This window comes from Desmodus rotundus, chromosome 5, assembly GCF_022682495.2.
Source record: "Desmodus rotundus isolate HL8 chromosome 5, HLdesRot8A.1, whole genome shotgun sequence".
NCBI classification, from domain to species: Eukaryota; Metazoa; Chordata; class Mammalia; order Chiroptera; family Phyllostomidae; genus Desmodus; species Desmodus rotundus.
Genome location: NC_071391.1, coordinates 60,874,710 through 60,893,449, shown reverse-complemented (window position 1 = coordinate 60,893,449; position 18,740 = coordinate 60,874,710). Strand labels below are relative to the sequence as shown.

At 37.7% G+C, this 18,740-nt stretch overlaps 1 protein-coding gene across 1 annotated transcript in view; it reads right to left on the bottom strand.

Moving 5' to 3' along the window:
• NAALAD2 (N-acetylated alpha-linked acidic dipeptidase 2) overlaps positions 1-17,471 on the bottom strand; it is a 45,083-nt gene extending 27,612 nt beyond the window's left edge. The window contains exons 1-7 of the mRNA XM_024555830.4: positions 17,324-17,471; positions 16,512-16,623; positions 11,646-11,832; positions 9,210-9,311; positions 8,371-8,496; positions 6,455-6,641; positions 613-706 (exon numbers count right to left, since the gene is read on the bottom strand). Of these exons, the coding sequence (XP_024411598.2) occupies positions 613-706; positions 6,455-6,641; positions 8,371-8,496; positions 9,210-9,311; positions 11,646-11,832; positions 16,512-16,623; positions 17,324-17,405 (890 nt within the window). The 5' untranslated portion in view covers positions 17,406-17,471. The remainder of the gene's footprint in view (positions 1-612; positions 707-6,454; positions 6,642-8,370; positions 8,497-9,209; positions 9,312-11,645; positions 11,833-16,511; positions 16,624-17,323) is intronic.
• Between the last annotated feature and the right edge of the window lie 1,269 nt (positions 17,472-18,740).

Here is an 18,740-nt window from a genome sequence, read left to right as displayed (position 1 = left end):
AAATATATAAATTAGATTTGAAAGGGAAATCCAATTATAGAATGCATATAACAGCAAACATTAATTGAATGTTTACCAAATTTAAGTACTTTACATGCATGATCTTGTCTACTTCTTATAAATCCTATTGGAGACAAACTATTTCTGTCCTCATATTACAGATAAAGGAACTGAAGCATAGAAAGATTGAGTGAAAAGCCCAAGTTCACACATCTAATGAGAAGTGGGCTTTATCATATTTTTAAAATTCAGGTCAAGTGTAAAAATAAAATAAATTAAATAATAAAATTAAACAAAATTAAACACAGGTCAAGCACAAATATCAAATGAATATCTAAGAGAATCCAATTACTTGAAAAGTCTCAAATAAATATTTTTATCTTTGGACATAGTTTCACTTTTGAGACTTTCATTTGTAGCAAAAAGAGTAATGTTCTCTTAGGGACTAAACTGACTGCATCTATAGGGGGGAAAAGGTGCTTTGTTATTCCTACTTCAGGAGCTATTTTGACCCAAGACTTTTAACATAATTAGGTTACATTGGTTTTAGAAGAAGCAATGAACACATTAGTGCAAAATATCTTAATCTCATATCCAACAAGAACACAATACCGTAATAATACTTCTGCATCATTATATCCAATGGGGTGTACAGGGATTTGGGGCATTCCCACTCCTTCTTCAACATCAAGTCTAAAGGTGTATTCTGCAGAAATCAAATGCATAAAGTGAAAACAATTAAAAACTGGAGCCAGGGGTATAGGAAATTTTTTTTATGATTCTTGCAGATTTGTAATATATTTGACATTATATTCAAAATTAAAAGTTCCCCCAAAATCAATGATTGTTTTACTAATATGGTCTATTAAATTCAACAGTAATATATTAAATCATTTATATTCCAATTTAAAATCAATTACAGGTATTGTAGATTCCCAAACTTGTTTTGACATTCCACATAATTCTCTTAAACTTTACTATTCATTTTACTATTACATTTCATTTTGCCCTGACTGGATTACTCAGTTCGTTAGAGGGTCATCCCAATATGTCAAGGTTGTCGGTTTGATCCCTGGTCAGGGCACATATAAGAATTAACAAATGAATGCATAAAATAAGTGAAACAACAAACTAATGCTTCTCTCTCTCTCTCTCTTTCTCAAGTCAATACATTTTTTAAAAAAAATTTAAATAATACTTTAATTTCTCAAGGATATCTTGAATACTTCTTAGAGAAGCCTCAGTTTACCAGAGATGTCTGGAAAATGTGTCTCATATCCCAAAGCTAGAAATAACTGTGAACAAGTTAAATGAAATTCAAGAGATCTTAGGAAAAAGTAATAAAGATTTTATTCAAACACAATATTCTCATTAAAGAAAGGTTGAAAAATATTGCCAGGCCTAAAAACCTCCTTAGGACTTTGACTTTCAACCAAAATAGAATCACATAGCGCTGAAACACCTATTTGAGAAAAAAGAAAGGTTTCAAACAAATGGCTACAGATTTTACCTTAAGCAGCTAGAAAATGAAGATAAATGAGGAAAAGTATGAGAGAGGACATAAAAAAGACCAGGAAATCTAAGATACAAGAAACAGAAAAAGGATAGAAAAATTATCAATAAAACTCAAAAATGATCCTTCAGAAGATCAATAAATCTCTAGCAACACAGATCAGGGGCAAAAACAACAAAAAAAGAATATATATCATTAATATCAGGAATAAAAAGAATATCACTCTAGTACCTGCAAACAAAAAAATAAGAGAATATTATAAACAATTCTATGCCCATAAATTCAATAACTTTGATAAAATGGAAAAAGTCCTTGAAAGACACAAACTATCAAAGCTCACTCAAGAATAGAGAGATAACCTAAACAGCCACATATCTATTAACAGAATTGAATTTGTAGTTAAAAGCATTCCCACAAACAAATCTTAACACCTGGATGGATCTGATGGGGAATTCTACCAAACATTCATAGACAAAATCAAACCCATTCTTAAAAACACTTGCATAGCCTTGGCTGGTGTGGTTCAGTGGATTGAGCATTGGACTGCAAACTGAAGGGTCACTGGTTCAATTTCCCATCAGGGCACATGCTTGGGTTGCAGGCCAGGCCCCCAGTTGGCGGCATGCAAGAGGCAACCAATCGATGCATCCCTCACACGTTGATGTTTCTCTCACTCTCTTTCTCCCTCCCTTCTCTAGAAATATGTAAGTAAAATCTTAAAAAAACAAAACCAAACCAAACTCTTGCATTAAAAAATAAAGAAGAGAGATAGTCACCAACTCATTCCATGAGGTCAGCATTATGGATACCAAAATGGCAGATATTAGCCCTGGTGTGGCTCAATGGATTGAGCACTGACCTGCGACCTAATGAGTCACTGGTTCAATTCCCAGTCAGGGCACATGCCTGGGTTGCAGACAAGGTCCTCCATTGGGGACACATGACAGGCAACCACACATTGATGTTTCTCTCCCTCCCTCTTTCCCTCTCTTCCTCCCTCTCTTCCCCTCCCTCTAAAAATAAATAAACTCTTAAAAAAAAACAAAATGACAGATATTATAAGAAAATAAATCTGTAAGCTGATACCCCTAAAGACTAATATTTTACCCAATTTTAGCACAAATTCAGCAATATACTAACAACATATAAAAGGATAATGTATTGTGACTAAGCAGAGTTTACCCCAGGATGAAAAGGTTGGTTCAAAAATCAATCACTGTAGCTTAACAAAGGTATATAATAACTTTATTTCAATAGATGCACTAAAACGTATTTGACAAAATCCAATATACATTTCTAGATACATGTGTTAAGATAAAAGCTCATCACATTACCATTGAAGTAAACTTCCTCAATCTGACAAAAAGAATCTATAAAAAACATACAGATAATATCATATTTAACAGAGAAAGACTTCTCCTTGGACAGCAACAAGGCAAAAATATCTACTCTAACAATGTTTCAACAAATTTTGGGAAGTACTAGCCAGTGCAATAAGGCAATAAAAAGAAATAGAAGGCATCCAGATTGGGAAAAAAAGTTTTTATTTGCAGGTGATGCAATTTTCTATGTAAAAACTCTGATGGCATCTACAAAAAACCTAGAAGTACTAATTAGTGAGTTTAACAAGTTTGCAGAATAGAGTATCAATGTATTTCTTCTAGAAATACAATAATATTTCTATTTACTAGCAATACAGTTGGAAACTGAAATTTAAAATGTTAATTTAAGAGGGTGGAGGAATTGAGCAAAAAGGAAGAAGGACTCATGGACATGGACAACAGTGTGGTGATTGCTGGGGGCAGGGGAGAATACGGGGACTAAATGGTAATGAAAAAATACAATACAAATTAAAAAATAGAATAAAAAAAAGAAAATATAATTTAAGATAGCATAAAAATCTGAAATGATTATAGATAAATGTGAAAATAGATATGTATGATCTGTGCAGTGAAACTATAAATATGCTGAGAAAAATCAAAAACTTTGAAAAAGAATTGCAACTTGGGAGGGCTCAAATTTCTATTAGAATATAGTGTCGAAAAGATTTACCATACTAAGTGTTGGTAAGGTTGTAGCAACTGGAACACTCAAACACTGCTGCTGGAATGTAAAATGGTACAACCATTTTCAAAAACCGTTTTGAAATTTCTTAAAAAGTTAAACTTACTTCTATCATATTACCCAGCCATTCCATTTCTATGTGTTTACTAAAGAGAAATGAAAGCATACATACAAAGAGATTTGTATTCAACTCTGCAGAGCAGCTTTATGTATAATAGCCCCCAAACAGAAAACAATCCACATTTTCATCAAGTAAATGAATTAAAAAATTAGTATATCTATTCAAGTGGAATACTGCCTAACAAAAATGGAATAAATTCTATCTACATATCAATATGGATAGACGTCAAAATGATTATGCTGACCGGAAGCAGATCCCTGTGGTTTTCTATGGATTAGCAGGGAGGGAATAGAAAGGGTGAGAGGGAGCCATTACAAAGAGACAAGAGGAAACTTTTGGGTTATGGGTAAGTTCATTATCTTGACTGTGGAGATGGTTTCCACGCTTTAGATATTAAGTAACACACACACACACACAAACTCATTGGTATTTTTTAAAAGAAAAAGTATGATCTAGAGAAGGATAAAATCACTAGGCGATTCAGGAACCTTGCGTTCTAGCTTCTGGTCCAAATGGAGGGGTAGGGAGACAAGCTTCACCTCATTACACAACCATAAGAAGGAACACAACTAATTGAAAACAGAAAAACACTCAGAACTGCCAGAAAATCACCAAAAACTGTATGGAAGTCCAAGAACCAAGGATTTACAGAAGTTATATTCATCCAGATGGGTAGGAGGGGTGGCGACAGGGGCAACGACAGAGAGGTGGGGAGGTGGGGGTGGCCAGTGGAAGGAGCAGCCCCAGATTCACATATGGCAGATAAAGATCAGAGAGACACCTTGTGAGCCAGCAAGCACAGCCCTAGGCCAGGCCAAGCAGCCCAGGTCTCCAGCAACGGGAAAAAGAAAGCCACATAACTTCTGGCTGTAAACCCAGTGAGGGGGAGGGAGGGGAAGGAAGAAACTGTCACTTTCTCAGGAGAGCCTGGAACATATGCAAACCCTCCCACTCTGGGAACCACAACCAGGGCAGCAGCTGGAGGGGTGGCCGTCGCACAGGGGAAGTGGGTGAAGTGACTCGAAATGGGGCGAGGGCCAGGCAAGCCCCCAGAAGTCAGCCAGCAGTGGCACTGTCCCTTCTTGGACCCCTCCCCCGCATACACAGAGCCATGGTTGCCCCACCCTGGCAAATACCCAAGGCTTCACCCCATAGGACTTGACAGGTGCACTAAAAGGTAATCAAGTGGCTCTACCTAGCACACAGACACAGGCAGGCTGACAAAATCAGGAGACAAAGAAATGGCCTAATGAAAGAAAAGAACAGAACTAAGTGATGCAGAGATAGCCAACCTATCAAATGCAGAATTCAAAACACTGGTGCTCAGAGTGCTCAAAGACCTCACTGCATACAGCAAAGGAGTAAGGGAAGAAGTGAAGGCTCTACACTAAGGGAAATAAAGAAAAATCCACAGGAAACCAACAGTGAAGAAAAGGAAGCCAGGACTCAAATCAAAGATTTGGAACATAAGGAAGAAATAAACATTCAATCAGAACAAAATAAAGAAACAAGAATTCAAAAAAATGAGGAGAGTTTCAGAAGACTCTGGGACATCTCCATAAATGCCAACATCCAAATCATATGGATGCCACAAGAGGAGGAAAAGCAAGAAATTGAAAACTTACTTGAAAAAATATAGAAGGAAACTTCCCTAATTTGGCAATAGACATACAAGTCCAGGAAGCACAGAGAGTCCCAAACAAGTTGGAGCCAAAGACGTTCACACCAAGATACATCATAATTACATTACCCAAAAGATAAGGAAAGAATCTTAAAAGCAGCAAGGGAAAAAAAGTTATTTATCTACATGGGAGTTCCCAGAAGACTGTCAGCTGATTTCTCCAAAGAAACCTTACAGGCAAGAAGGGGCTGTAAAGACATATTCGAAGTCATGAAAGGCAAGGACCTACATTCAAGATTACTCTATCCAGCAAAGCTTTCATTTAGAATGGAAGGGCAGATAAAGTGTTTCCCAGATAAGGTCAAGTTAAAGGAGTTCATCATCACCAAGCCCTTATTATATGATATGTTAAAGGGACTTACCTAAGAAAAAGAAGATAATCAAAACTATGAACAGTAAAAAGACAACAAACTCACAACTATCAATAACTGAATCTAAAAAACAAAAACAGAAACAAACTAAGCAAACAACTAGAACAGGCATAGAATCACAGATATGGAGATCATTTGGAGGGTTATAAGCTGACAGGAGGAAGGGAGAGGATAGGAGAAAAGGTACAGGGATTTAGAAGCATAATTGTGTAGGTACAAAATAGACAGGAGGGATGTTGAGAAGAGTAAAGGAAATGGAGAAGCCAACTTACCTGCATAATCCTTGGACATGAACTAAATGGGGTGATCGCAGGAGGGAAGGGGGAAACTGGGCAAATGGGGAAAATTGGGACAACTGTAATACTATAATCAATGAAATATACTAAAAAAAAGAAATCTTATATTGTAGTTTGGTAAGGACAGGATTACTTTGGATATGAGGATCTTGTTTCCGATCCTCCGCTCTACTAAAAGGTAGAGAGAAAATAGAGATAATTCAACTGACTTTTCCTTCTCCATTAATGGAGAGCTGAAACTAATACAAGGGAAGTGTCTTTGAATTCCTAGCAACAGCAATCCAAAATATTATCATTGCACACAGTTTTAACATTGTTCTGTAGATGCTTGCTTGCTCTTATGCCTTTAATGCAGGCAAGCACTATTTTTACAAAAAATGGGTAGACCATGACGGGCTCATCCATTACCTTTAGCTGGATAGCCTGGAGTGAGGGGGTCACCAGCACCATTCAAATTTAACACGTTCCCTCTCTGGGCTGCATGTCCTGGAAGGTTCCATCCTTTGGGATACGGCTGCACCTCAGGGGCAGAGTAGTCAGCTGGATCCGAGTACAGGATGATTCCTATGGCTCCCGCGGACATGGCGTTTCTAACCTGCAGGGGCAGTATGCAGTCAATGACGCAGAAATGGCAAATGATCGACTTACTCATCTCAGAAAAACCACTTCATAGTGTAAGGAAATTTAGACACTGCATTTTACCATGCTGTTACTCATTTTGTTCTCTTTGCCTTGAATATTTTTTCTCTTCTGGTAGACCTGACAACTCTCACTTATTTTACACAATGCCAAACAAGTTATACTTCTGCGAAACATTCCTACTGTTCCTAAATGCAAGATTAATGTCTCCCTTCTTTATACTTCTATATTTTGTACATATTTCTATGTTAGGACAGATACAAGTATTTTAAAATATTGTGTAAATATCTTGCTCCCCTAGGGTTACAATCTGAGAGATTAGTGTTATTATTAGTATTCTTGTTTTACGTATAAGAAAACACTGGCATGGAGGGTGTTTGTGAGAACCTCATTGTTAATTATTTTTAACAGTCCACCCTTCAAAATCTGGCGCATCATAAACACTCTACAGTATGTGTGGAACTAAATTAATTTAAAAATCTATGCAGAATAGTCATCGTGGGTGAAAAATTGCCCAGTGTTTTTGAAAACATTCTTCTAATAATCCAAATCAACCATGAATAAGGAAATCTACCCTATAAGATACTGAATTCTTCATTACCAAAAGTATGGTAGTAAAAGATGGATAACCATCAGTTTTGATCAACTAAAATATTTTAATATTCAGAAAGCACTCATATAATATTAGTGAGAGTGCAATGTGTCACAACTTGTTTGAAGGGTAATCAGATGCCTGTCAAAATGTTGAAATAATACCCAGTATGATTAAGCCATTCAACTTCTAGGAATCGATAGTACAAAAAACCCCTTCACACGAATGGTCAAGTATATATTGACAAAGATGTTCACAATGGAAGTATTTGCAATAGTAACAAATTTAAGACACACCAAGCATCTGTGGAGAGAGAATTAAATAAATTGTTTATCAATTCTCTGAAACATTATGTAAGCATCTAAAATAATGAGGTATTTACTTAATCACCAGTTACACAGAAATTACTAAGTACAAATCACTGATGTTTTCAAACATAAAGTCATTTAATTCTCATAAGGATTATAAGAGATGTTATTATTAATGTTTCCATTTTATACATGAGGAAACACTCAGGTTAAGCAACTTGCTCACAGTACAAGATCTAGAGAATAGGAAGCCCAGATTAGACCAAAACTCAGGTTGCTTGGATCTTGAGTCCTATACTCGTAAACATGAAATAATATCCACAAGTTATTTCTGAGAGAAAAAATAAAGTTATACAATATATAGTGTCTGATGCCCTCTTTGTTAAAAAATAATATCTCTAAAATGATTATGGAGACATACACTTCTATTCATATTTCACAGAATTGGGTCTGGAAAGAGCTGTTAAGATCGATTATGTCTAGGCAATGAACTTGGGTAATACAGGAGAGCGTTTTATTTTATTTTTTTTAGTTTGCATAAATTTCCTTCAATTAAATAAAAAAGCAAATATTGCTTTGGTAATAAAATTATTGAAAATAATTTCCCTCTCTAGATATGTGAGGTAACATAAAAACAGGATTTTCTGAGCAACCATGGAAATATACATATATATGTATATATATATATGGTGAAAGCAATTTTGGAAACTGGGATGTAAGATGTTCATTTACATTTACAGGGTATATTTTATCTCCTTCCCTCTAGAAAAAACAAATAACGGTACTTTATTTCCTCTGAAGATTTTCCCATATCTGGCGATAACAATCTTTCCAGTGCAGTTGATGCCCATTTCTCTTTCTAGTTTGAAAAAATCTTCAGTACGAGCATAGTTTACATATACAAGATCTCCCTGTAGGGAAAAGAAAAAAGAAAAACCATACATAATACTGCTCTAGTTAGAGAGAAAACCAAAGAATAAGTTTGCTTCCCAAAACTGCACCATCAAAAGCTATCTTTCCTGGCTTGGGTTATATAAACAGGTACATGCTCATTCTTAGAAACAGAAAATATTCAATATGCTCACCAGTTTTAAAAATGACAACATGTAAAACATTTTAAACCATGAATTTTATTTTGTAGAAATTATCAGTGTATAGTGAGTCACAGGAAATAAGTAAAAGTCATTTTAAAATCCCAACTATGTTTAATTTCCAACCATGGTGTTCATCTTAAAACTTCGTAGTGTGATCTATAAAAATCACATCTGTAAATCTGTAATGTAAGCCGATGAACAAAGGAAAAAGCCTGTAAAAACATTGCTTTTCCTGAATTAAAGGCATGTTCAGCAGTTTCTTTGTTATTTCAAAGAATAGCATCTGCTCCACTGGGCTCTGGTTTTTATGGGTTTTTTTTCTGGTGTTCTCTCCTCCCCCTCTCCCTTCCCCTCCTTCTCCTTCTTCTTCTTCCTTTTTTTTTTTTTTTTAAGGGAGTGTGTATATAGCCCTGAACCTCAAAGATAAGCATGTATGATCTTTCTAATCTACTCAGTTTAGTCCTCCACATAAGTTTTATATAACAAAGAAAGTGTTAAGGAGCTGAGTAAGAAAATATCTAATACTTTACCTCTGGCGTGCCTTGGGCTGAGAAAGCATTATATGGTGGGACAATATTTGTAACATTCTCATATCCAGCTGGTGGTGGCTCAGAGTATGATGTTTTAAAAGCCTAGCAACCATTGAAACACATGAAGTTAGAAAGAAATTTCCTAGATTGCTGTTAAAGAATAATGCATTTTGCCCTCAAGTATACACTTATGATAGAGTATCCCGAAACTAGGTTCTGTGATTAAATTGATAAATTCTACTAGCAACAATGAGAAAGAGCTTTATCATTATCGTTGTCTTCAAAATAGTAGAAACTTCTGTAAATGCATGCAATTTCAGTAACTAAAACTTCCCAGCTGAAGTATAAAAATGGGGCTTTGAAGGAGGCATTCTCATGAATCTCCTATTCCTTTCAGCTTTCTTTGGGGGCCCCTTTTCTTTCATCTACGTTTAAATAATGTTTCCCTGTGTTTCATCCCCAGCACAGTACTAGCCTCATTTCCTATTCCCTTCCTGTGAGATCTGATTGACTCTTAAACTTTTATCCATACCTAATAATATATCTTTGATGCCCAGGTTTCCAGACTCATATATATAAGGGCCTGCTGGGCATTTCATCTAGCATGTCCAAGCTCAGCCATGAAGCTGTGAATTTATCCTCTCTCACCCCAGGCCTGCTTCTGGCTCTGCATTCTGGCTCTGCGTTCCCTGCTGTTATTGTTCGCATCACTAGCTAGCCACCCACACCAGAAACCTAGGAATCACATTGGACTCTGTCCTCACCTCCTTCCTCCAATCACTAATCAATACCTGCCAATACTGCTTCCTAACTATTTCTTAAATCTATCTCTCTTCCACATTCCTGTTAACATCCTCATTCAGGGCTTCATCATCTTTTACCTGAACTATTGTCTTAAGACTCCAACTTGAACTCCTTGCCTAGTCTACGTCTAATGCGCAGACTGCTCAAACTATCCAAAATGTCTTCCTAGCCGCACCCTTCCTTGCTTAGGACTTGTCAATGGTTTCCATTGCCTGAGGTTGAATTCCTCCCTGCTCAGGACAATGTATTATTAGTCCTTCTATGGCCTGTCCCTAAAACATATACAGGTGACCCTTGAAAAACACGGGATTGAACTGCATGGGTCCACTCATGCAGATTTGTTTGATAAATACATACAGTACCATAAACGTATTTTCTCTTGTAATTTTCTCAATAACATTTTCTGTTTTCTATCTTTATTGTAAGAATATAGTATATAATACATATAACACACAAAAGATGTGTTTGACTGTTTTTGTTTTCAGTAATGCTTCCAGTGAATATATACTATTATTAAAGTTTTAGAGAATCAAAAGTTATACATGGACTGTAGTTGGCGGTCCTCCACCCATGTTGTCCAAGAGTCAGCTGTATACTGATTCACCTCGTGTCATGGCTCACTTTGTATTTTACACTCTTTACATAGAGAAAATCTTTAAAGTCCCCTAGCAACACTAAACTAGTATATGTCTCCAAGCTTTGTCCATATTTTCTCTTCCACCTAGAATTCTCTGATCTTGCTTTTTCAATGAAGTAATTAACCCTTTAGAATCTTTCATGATTCACATATCAACTCTTTCAGGAAGCCTTCTCTGAATTACAGGGTGGTGTGGACAAAAAAAAACTTCTATGGAAAGCAACCTCACAGGGTGACAAATTCCTAACTGGGCAGGTCCTGGTGGGAGGTCACACCCTAGTCATATAACTTTTTTTCTTTAAACAATGTTTATTATTCCATTTCAATACAATGTTCATTTCTACATTTCTCCATAATTGTCTTTTGTAAAAATAGGCATACAGATTTTAGTGAAAAAGTGTATCTTTGCTTAAAGCAAGCTCTGTCCATTATTTCTGTGCATCTAGTTAACATACCTTTGAAATTACTACCCTCAAGAGAGAACACAATCTTATTAATTTTCCTGAATTCAATCTCCACATTTTCTCACACCTCCATGTAATCTTCCTTATGTTCCCTTCTTAATTTCAAATGCATAAAAAGCTGCGACCCATCATGTGTTACCAATTTGGTTCAAATAAACTCTTATAAAAATTCTCTACAGGTTTGGACATTCTTACATCAATGCTAGGCCAAGTGGCCCTTTTCATTGTAGGTAAAGAACCCTAATCATACTCTGTATAGCACTTACTGCGTTGATTTGAAACATGTGTTCTAATGTCCGCCTCGCCTTATTTAAGCAAAGGAGCCACATCTTAGTCCACAGTCTGGTCTCAGGACCTATCACTGTGCCTCACATAGTAAACACTGAATAATTAGTTTGCAACTTATTAATTTTTCTAGAAAATGAATTCCATTGCACTTTGAACAAACTTATTTTCATTTGATCCTGAATTCCAATTCCCATAAATAGGTGGAGCTATAAAGTATGAGCAGCACCAACAACTCTACATCACCTCAATTCCACGTTCATCCGTGATTGATATGTAGTTGGCATTTGTCTCATTAGGGTAAGATAAGAGAACATCATAATGAACCAGCCGGGCTGAGTCCAGTCCAAACTTCTTCCACTGGGTTTGGATTTCCTTGGCAAGCAGTAAATTTTGTTCTGTTCCAGCCAGATGAGGGAGCTTTGTAAAAGAACTAAAATGAAATACAAGGGAGAGTTAAAGACTACTATATTCAAACGATGTGCCTAAGAACTAGTCAAGATGTATTACTCATCCTTTAGGCATTAATTTATCATTTCTATATCAGAGATATAAAGAAACTCACTAGCATTACCAATTTCTAGTGACGGGGAGCAAAGTTTGCCACCCCAAACTTTTGGGATATTATTTTAAGCTACTTATTTTCAAGAAGTAAAAATCTTAGAAGAACACCTTTGCCTTCCCTCTAATGGACTAAAAGAATTTAGACACAGGACCTACTCTAGGAAGGGAGATACCATTAGAGACAACTGCGGTTTGACATGAAGTAAGTGTCGTAGACAGGGAGGAACACAGCAAAGCCCATTTGACGTGCCCCATTGTTAAAGACAGCCCAGAAAACATGTATTTACCAAACATTTGCTTTTCCGTCTCCACGCGAATGGCCTCCCTGCCCTTTGAAGTCCCAAACCACAAATGCCCCTTCTTCTGAGCTCAAGATGGACTACGAGCCTTCACTGCCTGGCCTGTGCTCAGCCCCCACATTCTTTGGAACCCTCATGTACACATATGTATTAAATTTGGTTATTTTTCCTGTTAATCCACCTCGTGTTAGTTTGATTGTTAATCCGCCTTGTGTTATTTTGATTATTAATCCAGCCAGAAGACCTTGGAAAAGTAGGAGGAAAATTTATTTTTCTGCCCTAACCCAGTTTTTAAATGCTTGTCAGGGCTAGAAGATCAGGTGGGATTCCTTTTTATCCTCCATGGGCTCTTTCAAATATTTTTCCTTTTACCATGTATTTCAGACTATAAAATGCACTTTCCCCCCAAATTTGGGAGGAAAGGGGGAGGTGTCTTATAGTCTGAATGGAGCTTACCTGGTACAGGGGTCGGGGGGGACATCAGTGGAGGGGGGACAGTGGTGGAGTGGGGTCACAGGAGGCAGGAGCAGGAGCAGGACTACATTTTTTGCTTCAAAATTTTTTCTCCCATTTTCCTCCTCTAAAACCTAGGTGCGTCTTATGGTCTAATGCGTCATATAGTCTGAAAAATATGGTGCTTCTTTAAAAAATAACAACTCTTTTGAAGCTCATCCCACCTCCTGTTACATGTGCTAGGTGTGGTGAAAACTGGGTAACTCCTCTTCATTCATTCACATCTTGGGCTTTGGATACAATATATTTCACTCTACCTTTATTCTTGTCAATTTCTGTATTCAGTTAGATGTAAAGGAAAGAAAAGACAACTCCACACATATAATCGTCATGCAAATTCTTCATACATAACTTACCACCTTATGCTACTTTAAACTTTAAAACAAAGTAGAGCCCTGGCTGGTGTGGCTCAGTGGATTGAGCAGGAGCCTACAAACTGAAGGGTTGCTGGTTTGATTCCCAGTCAGGGCACGTGCCTGGGTTGCAGGCCAAGTCCCCACTTGGGGGTATGCAAGAGGCAACCAATCCATCTATCCCTCTCACATCAATGTTTCTCTCCCTCTCTTTCTCCCTTTTGTGGAAGATCTCAGCTGAATTCTCCTCATATTTCATTAGGTATAGTAATCCTAGAAAATCTTTTTCAAATTCTTGTCTGTGTCCTCACCAGAGATCCAAACCCGTACCCTTGCATATCGGGACGACGCTCTAACTGAGCAACCCGGCCAGGGCTGTGTCCAACTAATTTTTGTCAAAGGTGCAAAAGCAATTAAATGGAAGATGGATAGCATTTCAACAAATGGTGCTAGAAATACCCATAGGCAGATGAATAAACCTCATCAAACCTTTTACCTTAAGTAAAAATTAACTCCAGATGAATCACAAACTTCAATGTAAAATGTAAACTATAAAATTTGGGAGAGAGGAGAAAAGGGATCTAGGACCAGTCACATGAACCCAAAAGCATGATCCATAAAAGGAAAAACCAATAAACTGAACCTCCTTAATATTGAAAATTTCTGCTCTGCAAATGTTAAGACATAAAAAGACAAATAACAGACTAGGAAAAATGTCTATACACCACAAAGCTTACAAAAGACTTGTATTTGGACAATATAAGAACTCTCAAAGCTCAAAAGGAAAAAAAAAACCTAACTAGAAATAGGCAAAAGCCATGAACAGACATTTCAGTGAAGAGAGTATACAGATGATAAATAAGCACAGGAAAAAATGTTCAATATAATTAATTAACTAGTCATTGGGGGAATGCAAATTTAAACCACAATGAGGTATCACTATGAACCTGTCAGAATGAATAAAATTTAAACTAGTGATGATGCCACTGGAAAACATAAAATTGTAGAGCTATATAAAATAATATACACTAGTAGTTTGTACTATATAGTTTGTACTACTATTATATAGTAGTTTGTAGAAGTTCTATATAAAATATTATACAGTAGTTTGGAAGATTCTTCTAAAACTAAAAATGTACAACTTAGCAATTTTTACTTTTGGGCATTTATCTCAGAGAAATGAAAGCCTACAATTACATAAAACCTGTACACAAATGTTAATGCCCCAAAACTGGGAAAAATGACATCATGCCTCAATGAGGGAAAAGTTAAATTGAGTACATCCCCCAAGATGAATGAAAGAAGAGATTGACTCAATATTTTAAAAATGTTACTTCTCTCCCAAATTCATCTATAGAGTCAATGCAGTTTTAATCAAAATTCCAGCAGGCTTTTTTTTTTTGTAGAAATCGAAGAGTTGACTTTAAAATGTACTTGGAAACACAAGTGACTGAAAGTAGTCAAAGTAATTTTTAAGAAAAAAAGTAGGATTAACTCTATCTGATCTTCAGACTTACTATTAAACTATACTAAAAAGCATAGTGCAGTACAGAGATATATAAATCAAGAGATCATTATTAGAAGAAAATATAAAGTCAAAAAACAGACCACACATTTTATGGCCAAGTGATTTTGAATAAAGATGCCAAGAAAGTGTAATAGGAAAAAGTTCTATTTTTTTCCAACAAATGTTGCGTGAATAAATTAGTATTTGTATTTCATAAAACATCAACTCTTACCTCATACCACACAAAAATTAACTGGAAGTGGATCACTGACCTAAATGGGCAAGCTAAATTATAAAACTTCTATAAAAATTTTTAAATCTTCCCAAATTCTCAGATGCAAAGTCTGATAGCACACAGAGTATGAAACATAAAACAAAACTTCACTGTACTTAAACATTTCTGTCCTTCAAACACTCCCCTTAGTAAACAAAAAAGGCCAATCATAGAACAGAATATTCACAATATACATCTGACAAAAAGCATTATACCCAGAATAAAGAAATCCTACAACTCAGTAATAAGAAAACAAAACAACTTAAAAACAGAAAAATATTTAAGGAGGGACTTTATAAAAGAAGATGTACAACTATCCAATAAGCACATTAGAAGATGCTTCACATCAGGGAAATGCAAATTAAAGGCAGAATGCCATGCCACTACATACCCATTAGAATGGTTAAGACTAAAACAACTGACAATACTGAGGGTTGGCCAGGATGGGGAGCACTGGTACCTTCATACGTGATCAGTAGAAATGCAAAATGGTACAATCCCTTTTGAAGTCTGTTTGGCATTTTCTTAAAAAGTTAAACATATGCTAGCTATATCACCCAAAAACACTCATCCAAGAGAAATGAAAACACATGTGCACCCAAAATCCTGTAAACAGAAGCTCATGGCAGCTTTACTCACAATAATCAAAAACTAGAAACTCGAACGTCCATCATCTACACAGTGTAGTACATCCATTCAATGTAATATTACTCAGCAGTAAAAAGCAATAAACTTACTGTATGATTCCACTTACATAAAATTCTAGAAAATGCAAAGGAATCCATAGTGACACAAAACTGATCCGTGATTGTCTGAGGTCAGGGGTGAAGGGAGGAATATGCCAAGGGCATGATGTAAATTTTCTGCATTAAGAATTGAGCAGGTGGTTTGTTGTATATTATGCATCTGTCAATGCTCTCAAGGTGTAGGCTTTGTATGGAAGGAATTTACTTTATGTAAGTTACACTTCAATAGAGCTGGGGTATTTCTGATGACAATCCTTTGAAAGAGTCTGAACATAGAAATGAAAGTCATGGTGATTGCCTTCAAGGAGTTCATAATCACTCCCCCAAATATTACTCTTTTTCATGCCTAAACACTGGTGGATTTTCACTGATTCCTTCGCTCTCGTTTTGTCCTATTTGTGTTACGTATATTTGTAACATGAGAGAGAGGTTTAATCTGTGGGAGACAGAATCTGAAACGTTAACCTCCTTTCCTCGAAATCAGCATTTACAGCCAGTTAAGTCTTCCTGGCAGAACATAATGTTTAAACAACATTGCTGACTAAATCCAGGCAGTGAGGAACAAAAGTAACATTCAGCTGCAGCCCAAAGTTGCATAAAGTTGAAACACCTGTTAATAAAGCATTGAGATAATGTTTCTACAGATAAAGTTAGGGAAGAAAGACTCCTGAAACATTCAAATAGATTTTACCCTAAGAGAGGTTTAGGGACATTTTAAACTACCATAAATGAATGTTATGTATAATTTCACACAAAGAAGACTACCCATATGAATATAACCACTTTCAATACACTTCTCATTCTGCAATATTTCAAACACTTTATTTTTAAGATCAAATATGCAAAACAAACTTACCGAAGAAATGATTTAATGTTTTCAGCTTTCATCTCAGATACCAGGTTCCGCCGTATACTTGGATGATAGTGCAGTGTAGTGTCGATGTCTTTGAGAGGCTTAATAAACCAGCCTACGGGAAGAACACACATATGCACATATACACACTGGGTAACGTATACACACGATTGTTTTAGACTCTTATAAAAGCTAGAAGCCAAAAATAGCCCGTCCCTAAGTAAGAAATAGATTCTGGTGAGCTTTACAGGAATATTCACATTAAATTCAGGGAAACTTCCAATTCTGCTGCATAATGTAACTGAGTTGGTTAAAGCGAGTTTTATATGAGAGAAGTTCTTTTCATTTTCTCACGTTAGACATCAAGGCAAGGACCTTTGTCTTGTTCTCCCCGAGGGAAGTAGTCTCTGACACCCATGGAGCTTTCCACAAATATTTATTTAACAAGTGATGAGGGAAGAGCAGTTTTTGCAGCGCTGCCCATACTAATTACCACCTTTGACTCACGAATAATGCTTGGGGCTGAAACCACTGTTTTCATACCTGCGGATAGTGACAACTCTGAACTGTTTTCCAACAGTCCTTGCCAGTACCCTGACGCAGTGAGCATTTAATAAATCTGGATTTCAGTCACACTTTAGTAGGAAGGCCCAAATGCATTCCATTCGGCTTCCAGCGTGGCCGAAACTCCGGGAGTTCGCCATCAGAACTGAGACTGAGCTCAGCGGGCCGAGCGAGCCCAGCACAGCCCAACCCGGTTTTCTCCGCGGAGGACCGGCCGCCCTGGGCTGCGGGGAGGGGGTTTGTACACTCACCCACCAAAAATCCCACGAGGAAAGACGCCAGCGCTGCAGCCAAACACATCCAAAGGTACAGACGGCCCCTGGACTTCGCCATGGCTTCTTCGCGACTGAGCTTGGAGCGAAGTCTGCTGTAAGGAGCTTGGGAGGTGCAGATGAACTGAGGGAGTGCACGCCGGGACCCGCAGAGCACCCGGGCTCCCGAGGGGCGCAGCCCCCGCTGGCCACGCCTCCTCCCCCCGGGTTCCTCCGGGGGAGAGTTAAACTTTGCGAGAAACACCTCCTGGCTCCCTTCTTCCTCGGCGGGCTGCGAGGGGAGAACCCTGCAGCGTAAGCAAACAGAGTCTTACTACGGGCTGGCGACTTTCAGTGTGTTGATCTTACGGTTACCCGGACAAAGTGTGCAGTGGGGGCTGCTGAAAACGTCCCTGCTTGTTTCCTAAAGAACTCCGTTCACCTGCATCTTTGCCACCCGCATACGAGGAACTGCTGAATTTCCGCTGGAAATGCATTTAAGTCATGCTTTTCTTTCCCTGTAGATTGCCTTGCTGCCCCCAGGTTCTCTGTCCTAATTTCGAACTGGTCACACTTGGGAAGCATTTTGGGTCCTGACCGCCCCACTGTAACGCAACAGATCTCTCACCATCCATCAACATCAAAACTGATAGGACTGGGCGTTAACTGGGGTTGGCCCAGTGTGGGGGTGTCACTCGCAGTTCCACTCCAGACACCGGCACTTGCCTGGGTTTAGGGCCAGGTCCTCAGCTGGGGGCACGTGAGCGGGAATCAATCCACCTGTCACTCTCACATCAATATTTCTCTCCCTCTCACTCCCTTCCCCTCTCTCTACAAATGAAAATAAATAAAATCTTTTTTTAAAAAAACCCATAGGATTGAGTTCTTTTGTTCCCCCTTAACTAAACAAGTCTCCAAATTTCTGTAATTCTCCGTTTCTTCTTCGGTAACTGGGGTTTTTCCCTACCTCACAAGAGTGTTGTAGGTTCAGATTAGTCAGATTAACCATTGAGAGTGCTTTGTTTCCTAACTGACAGTAGGTTCTCAACAGATGCCATCCTCCTTGTACTCCCCCTCCTACTGAGACAGGACAATAAGGTGCTAGGAAAATTCCTGGGCAAGTGGAATGGGGAAACTGAGACAAGAGAATTAAACAAGGCCAAACAATTGGAGCAACTCACAGCCAGCTGGATGGTTAATCGAAAGACCTCATCTCCCCTAATCAAAGCCACCTGAGAGCAAATGGTTTCTACCTATCCACCCGAACCAGAAAATACATAACCTTCCTGGCCATAAACCACAGGTGTTGCGACAAAGATGGAGATCATGGGAAGAAGCTGCAAGGCTCCCCTCTCACTTTCCCCTAGTAATTTCCCCCTCCTAAATTCCCATGTTTCCCCTAACTGGCCTCTGAAAG